Source organism: Schistocerca gregaria, chromosome 5 (assembly GCF_023897955.1).
Source record: "Schistocerca gregaria isolate iqSchGreg1 chromosome 5, iqSchGreg1.2, whole genome shotgun sequence".
NCBI lineage: Eukaryota > Metazoa > Arthropoda > Insecta > Orthoptera > Acrididae > Schistocerca > Schistocerca gregaria.
In genome coordinates, this window is record NC_064924.1 from 664,176,879 (window position 1) to 664,184,862 (window position 7,984).

At 40.3% G+C, this 7,984-nt stretch overlaps 1 protein-coding gene across 1 annotated transcript in view; it reads right to left on the reverse strand.

The window, feature by feature from the left end:
• The window catches only part of LOC126272440 (frizzled-7), a 110,752-nt gene extending 103,585 nt beyond the window's left edge, over positions 1-7,167 (reverse strand). Inside the window, exon 1 of the mRNA XM_049975315.1 lies at positions 5,664-7,167. Within this exon, the coding sequence (XP_049831272.1) occupies positions 5,664-6,855 (1,192 nt within the window). The 5' untranslated portion in view covers positions 6,856-7,167. The remainder of the gene's footprint in view (positions 1-5,663) is intronic.
• Between the last annotated feature and the right edge of the window lie 817 nt (positions 7,168-7,984).

The window sequence follows — 7,984 nt, forward strand, 5'->3', positions numbered from 1 at the left end:
GGCAGTTAAACTGCAGCTACTCACAGAGGTCCAGTGTGGGCTCTAATCATGGTATGGGGAGCGACACTTGGTAAATTTCGTGATGCATTAAGGCGGGAACGATTTACGCTGGAAAAAAATTAAGTTCCAATTTTGGCCACCAAGTGTAAATCTATGACATGTATTCTCAGTTGCGAATGTGGACTACCATCAGCTGTACACTGGAAAAACTACAACGAAAATTTTTAATTTTTGCCGGGGCGGGACTCGAACCCAGATTTCCCACTAATCGCGAGCGGTCGCTTACTTTAGGCTACCTGAGAGCACTTCACGGGCCACATCCAAACTTCCATATGTGTGTACACTCTGCACTCGTACATCCATTATGTATATTCCTGTACTGGTGAGACATTTTAGTTGAAAGTCGCGAGGAAGGCGTAAAGTTGATTTCATTATTTACCGCCGCTTACACAATTTGCTCAATATGAGAGACGTCGAGATGCTGTACAGAGCCAGATTTGCACCTGGTGTCCAAATTTTTAACTGATTTTCTTCAGCGTAAATCGGTTCTGCATTAACCTGCAAGCCTACCTACCAAGTTTTGCTGTCATACGATGTTAAAGCCTGGGAACTACAAATAGGCTTTGTATGCCGCATTTCAAAGACCACAATAGTAGTTTATCCAGCTATTAAAATAATTTTATTCTATAAAAATTTGTAATTGGAACTGGCGTTACATGTTCTTAGTTCCACGTGGCTCCGCATGGTTGACAACACGAGTGCATTATGCCAAGCAGCAGCAATACTGTACATCTTAAGACCGTTCCCGATAAATGTTATTACACAACAAAACGTTAACAGCTTCACTCATTATGTATGCAATAATGGCCAGGCTGGTATCCAGTTGGAGAGTACGCGAAACCCATCTCGGAATATTGTGCATAACTCGGCTGTACGCCCGAAAACAAAGAAACGGAGACCCCAAATATTTATATGGTTGAAGACTATTTTATCTTCGTTTCGTACCGTCACAGGTTGCCCTCAAAATCTTATGACATAAAATCAATAACCTGTGATACTTAATTTTAGTGGAGCCATCCTGGTAATAGCGAGGAATTTTAAATGACTGGTTGCATAGGCCTATATTTAGCTGAGAGTCATAAGTCAAGGCTTCACATAATGCTATATTTATATGAAGTCTGATGTGTGTAGCAGCTGGTAAAGCTCTCAATTCAGCTCTTAATCCGAATAAAATTATTATAATTGCTCCTAGCATACATACAAAAACAAAATATATTCAAATGAATTACACGATTACAACAAATGAACGCAGGCGGTGTGAATAGTCCCAGACAGGCACTCACTCATTCTGAAAAGACATGAAAGCCAGTGATTCATTCAGACACAGACGACGTCAAATGACATATTACATCGCTCTTTCATAGCTGGATCTCATCGTATTTTATAGTTGATACTCTAACTTTTGCAGGTGTTGGCAGCTTGCTTCAAATGGGCATCAGTGTTGGCTCAGCCGCGGAAACGGGGGCAGGATAAAATAGCATAGAGTTAAAGTACTGTAACCAAAAAATGTCGAAAAATAATCTAGCGGTAAGTTAACGCCGCGCGGGATTAGTCGAGCAGTCAGGCGCTGCAGTCTGTGCGGCTGATCCCGGCGGAGGTTCGAGTCATTGTGTGTGTGTGTGTGTGTGTGTGTGTGTGTGTGTGTGTGTGTGTGTGTCCTTAGGATAATTTAGGTTAAGTAGTGTGTAAGCTTAGGGACTGATGACCTTAGCAGTTAAGTCTCATAAGATTTCACACACACTTGAACATTTGGTAAGTTTACGAAACAAATAACCATACAAATTCAGATTTGGGGGAGTGCGAACAGAACATTTACATTGGCGTAATGATTTCTAAAATTCGGAGTATAGCATCTGCAAAGAAAGCAGTATGCAAAACCCGCAAGAGATCACATATACATCATACTCTACAAGCCATGTAACGCCGTGTGGCGGAGGGTACTTTGGTACTACTAACTAATCCCACTTACACTGTTGCACTCCGAATGGCGCGTGGGAAGATGAATTCACGGCAAGCCTCTGAATTATACCTAATTTCTCGAATTTTCAGCTGTGCTCATTTCGCGAGATATATGTGCCACGAAATATTATGTATCAGACTCTCCTCGAAATTTCAACAGTAAACTTCTCCGTGGTGCATAATGCCTGTCTTTTAACTTCTGCCATTGGAGTTTGTTAAGCATCTCTGTAACACTCTCGTACTAACTAAACGATCCCGTGACAACATCCGCTCTTCGCTGGATCTTCTGTATTTCTTCCATCAGTCCTTGGTAGTAACACTTAGATATTTTACGGCAGATACTGTTTCCAGTAGTCTCATGAACAGTATAGTTGTGTAGTAATTTTCCTATGCATGCGCAACGTCTTACATTTATTAACGTTCTGAGTCAATTGCCAGAACCTGCATCATTCATCAGTTCTCTGCAGGTCATTCTGCAAACCGATACTGTCTTCTGGCGCTGTTACACTCTTACAGGCAATCGCATCATCTGCGAACAGTCTTAAAGAGCTTCCGACGCTATATTGTTCATTTAATTAGTGTTTTAATTGGCTGATTCAGTCAGCACAAGTCAGTCAGAGACCAGAATTGAGAACCCTGGAAGAGTGAACGGCTGTGCTGGGTACCGATACTGATTGCACAATCTGTGTTGTTGTATTCCAAAATATCTTATTACTTCAACGCAGGAAATCACACGACCTACTTTCTACTCTACATTCACGAATGACACATGAAAGACAATGTGTTTGTCAAACTAACTGACGCAAAAACTCCATAACCAAATTAGGGCAAAATATTAACTAGATCGTTTATACATCTACTACATATGATTTTTCATACTGAGATATACTAAGCAAGTGAAGTGTGCTCCTGTGGATGATGACACTTTGGGCTTACAAGGGAAACAGATGGTGACGTACTCTCGGCACATGAAAAATGGAACCCACAACATTCATTTATGCTTCATACAATATCTCTAAGGTGCTGTAGATATATCTTTCCGCGGTAAACAAGGTAGACATCTAGTTACCAAGCATGTCGCAAGCGGATACAATGAAGATCTAAAGATATATACAGTAATCACTGTCAGTCCTAGAATGGAGAGACCTAAGTTACATTTGAGCAGAAATAGATTGATGCTTATTTGTTTACACTACAGGGATCGATATAATGAGAAAGTGACTAAGTTCATAATACTCAGTGGTTCCAAAATAAGTTTTCTGTTCCCCAAAACGATGAATTTATGAGTCTTGCTTTATAAGTGAGCACCGAAACAATATAACAAGGAAAAACAACTGTGTGTACCCTGAATGCAGCGGATCTTTTCTCCTGCACATTGCTACCCGTTAAGATAGTTACTACTGTTCGTGGTGAATATCAGTTACATATTTAACAACGGACAATAATACATAACGAAAAATTAAAATTCCTGTCTTCGCCTACGTTCGTTGGCTATGATGCGATGGGAAAAGTAACTGTGTGTTTCGAAAGTTTCACGGGACCAAACGCAATTCTAACTACATTCAATACCATTTACTAAATCTGACTCCTAAACGCGTAATTTTACAATACCTGTTAGCTGCACATACACACCAAATAAAAATGCGTAATTACAATGCTATCGTTTGGATATAGTTGAGCATACCAACAATAAACTTCTGGATTATTGCACGTACTGAAAACTATTCCAGCGCTGTGTGAAAATCTCAATCATCACTACAAAAGACCTAGTGCCCATAAACAGTCAGAAATATATACCTGAAGTGTGCGTTCAACACTTCGATGCGTGTTGACATTTAATTCTACTTGCAGATAAGAACTGAAATCCAATAAATTTACAGGTACTTCTGTGCTGCAGAGCAACCACTATATGGAAGAAATGGTTTAGCGCGAGTTACCATCTGTTATCTTCACGCCCCCTATGTCAGCAATACCTACTTTGTTACCGAGTACTAGATTTTTCAAAATATTGTGACTTCAACTTTCGCGAAGCAGTACTTAACAGACGTTGAGTATCAGCAAACTCAGATGTTTTGGCGTTGTAACGTGGCATTCTTCAGGTAATCAAAGAAACCTGAGGCCAATCCCACTCTCAGTCTGTTTATACACTCCATGGCCTCAATATAGGTTCTATATTTTCGATCTATGAAACTTTGTAATTCAAGTAAGCGATTCACAATACAGCTCTCTCACATACTAACTTGTTTTTTAGCATTCTAAGAATGAATTTATGCCTACCTGCCATCTACGATAGCATATATTAAATATATGTGACCGTTGTAGTCTCCACATCTACACTGATTTTCACTGCCAAATATATGATACTTTGTTACGAATCATTGTCCACACGGATATTAATGCCCCCCCCCCCTACATTTCTTTTGAACCTTGATAGCCCGTTTATTTTAACTAACCCAGCTTCTCTTCAGAGTCTGAATACGACAGTTATATTACCAAATGTATGGTGGTATATCAAAAACAATATCAACAACAATTTGACACGGGTATCCATACTTCGGTTCCCACTTCACGTATGATCATTTGTTGACAGCTCAGTGGTTGAACAGTTATTTTAACGACGATGGAACGATCCTAAATGCACAATTAATTTCAATTTTCTGTTGAAAGTTTACCTGTGACGATCACAAGTTTCTAATAACCCCAGCAAACTTCTATGATAATTTTCGCAATCCCCTAGAGTCCGGCACGCAGTTTTAATTTGACAGGAAGTTTGTCCCCCCAACATACCAAGCACAAAGAGGTGGTCGTTGTTCGTAAGTAGGTATATATTTATTCATTACATCAGCCCGTTATCTGACAATCTAAACTGTCTTTGAACCGTCTCTTCGCTTTTCGTACATACAGTGTACAACGTAATGACAATTGCGCCTGTCCGTGTACCGTAACAAAAATATCAGTTTCCACAGTTTCTGTTCGGAACACACTTCTTCTGGCGTATCATAATAATAAACAGTATTAAGTTCCAAACATCGAGGGGAGAAACTAGGCTGTACGGAAGAGACTGATCTTATCCTTGCTGTATATGACACACGTCTGACACATGCGAACCACAACAGAGGAAGATACGGAGGAGCAGTCCATGTGCTTGCTCTAGACCTAACGCGATTAACAGAAACGAATGAAACCATACGTACGTCAAATGTTAAATACCAAGCCAGTAAGCTCAGTGCAAAATTTCACTTTTTTAAAATAACGCTCATTAAGCAGTAAAGCTAATGCTAAACTGAAAATATCCCCGTTATGCAAATGTCTTGAAACCTCCGTAATACTACATAGTACAGTAGCTATAAACGAGACAGGAAGAGAAGCGACGTGAAAATAGATCAGAATGTTAAAAGTGAGCTTTTCAGAAAAGAACCCATATAGGCGAATTGTTATTTAGCATGCAATGAGGAAACACTAACTGGCAATTACATCCTCTGCACAGAATTATATGTGAAGATTTCATCTCTTAACGAGGAAGTAATGAAACAGCTTTTGGTGTAAACCTAGAGTGAAAATACTCATGCCACAAATATGAACACAGATCATGTAGACTACGACTTAGTAATTAGTTCTCTTTAACAGCTAGTAAAAGCGCTCACCTTCTACTTTCCCCATGGCCAGGATCGTGATGGTTTTAATTGCAGGAATCGCCCACGCAGCCAAGTGAAAGTATTGGGAATTCGCCTCAATGGCTTCATGACCCCACTTCAGACCGGCAGCCAAGAACCAAGTCAGTGTCAATACGACCCACCAGATTGACGATGCCATACTAAAAAAGTAGAGGACCATGAAGAGTATTGTACACCATTCATCCTTCGTTCCTTGCGTGATTGTAGAAACCATCTGAAGCTGTGCAAGTTCCACAGGTGCCTGGAATGGTCTTCGACACGCAACAGAGTCACCCGCGGCAAAGCCCACTACATACGCCAGTGCTATCATGAGGTAACACAGTGAAAGAAATATGATTGGTCTTTCTGGGTACCGAAAGCGATCTGTGTCAATTAAGAACGTCAGTACAGTGAATAAACAAGATATTGCACACAGGATTGACCACACGCCTACCCACACACGGGCAAAACTCCTCTCGTCACTTGTGAAAAACATGCCGTCACAGGGTGCACCGCAATCTTCTTCAACTTTGTCACCAACTTTCAACGAATAACCATACATTTTGGGAACTTTAAACTGAAGAGGGCAAACGAAACCGCGATCTTTTCCTCCAACTGGAAACTTTGGGCCTAAATCGTCAAGTACAGAATTAGAACCAACAGCAGTGGTATCGAGTGGGTAGCCAGACGGGTTGTTCGTTTCTTTCTTTGTGTTATTTTCCCCAACGCAAAGTTCATCTTGATCAGGGAAGCGTGAGCATTCTAATTCCTCTGGCCATTGAAAACCAAATCTGTTCATTAGGTCCTCACAACCACTTCTAGCAGATAAACAAAGTGATCTGCATGGAGGAAGGGGATAATCCAGCACAGTACACACAGGAACATACACTGAACACAAGAAGAACTGCAAGTCTGGACTACATTTCACTTTCACTAACGGAAAATATTGGTGAACAACCATTCCCGCGTCTTCTTGTTTCTGATGATGAAACATATTCGGCATGATAGTCGTATTATATTGCAAATCCAAGCAAAATGGAACAGTTATGGGCTCACACCTTCCATGGTGTGGTAGGGTGTCGGTGTCAGTTATTTTCGATGTTCCTCCGTGTTGAGATGCATATACGGAGACTAAAGTAATTGCCCAGTTCCACAAAAGCCACCGACTTACATGGGCATTCATCGTTCCAGCAAATTTCAGTACACTGTATCGGGGCACATTATATTTCTTGTTCTTCACATTATTGTCACACTGCAGCTACAGTCACTGTTGCACTACTTCTGCTCAGGCTATCAACATTAACACTCGCGTGACTCTCACATTCCAAAACACATTTCAGCGTCAAGTTCCAAACCACACTACTAACACCACCTCCGCCATCAACACAACTGAACTCACTGAGCGACACAACGCATGCGGCCTTGCTGCGCATGCGCGTTAGCGCTCAGTCGACGTAGCAGGGCAGGCAACCTTACCGAGCTTTTCTTCCAAAGTAAATTCTGTTTTCTGACAACCAATGGAAGGCGATAGTGTGCTTATTGAGAACATTGTTTCAAATCTTTGACTGCTCAAGGGTTTCACAAATATTATTATACTTTCTTAGTAACGAATAAACACAATGTCTTTGCAAACGAAGAAGAGATACATTCAGTTCGTAACAAGGTCGGAATGGCTCGAGTGAGCGCTCACTTGAAATGTATACAGACAGTTAGTACAAATTTAGTATTGATAATATAGTTTAATAATGACATAATTTTCAGCGCTTCTTCTCAGTAAAGAGTAATGAACGATCTTATTTTTTGTAACCTCTTACGTACGTTAATAAACGTATTGTCTACCTGCAAGAAACATATATAATTAATCCCAAACATGACTGTGAATAGTTTTCGCATTAAATGCAACCTTTCATTTCAACAAAGAAGTCCATGGTATTTGGTCATTTCAGTTTACGTCAAATGGTGAAAAAACGTATTTTCATATTCCATTATTCCACGGGCTAATAATAGACAACGTCCAATAGTTTGCAGATGACTAGGGCCAATCTCAGACACAAAAATTAGATTCTTGTTGACTTTGCAATGTTTTATTCAGAACCTTAAGAATGAAAACTTAATAACAGATCACTACTGCATGAAGCCCTTGCAATACAAACAAGTTTTCAGTCTCTCTCTGTTTACAACATTTCCTTTTCATCTGAAAATAAGGAAGATCCAGAGCCGTCAGTCAATGTGATTTAGCGATGTTCAATTACTAGCCTACAAACATCGCTACATGTTTGGTGTATAATGAATCTGAAATACCCGCCCAAACG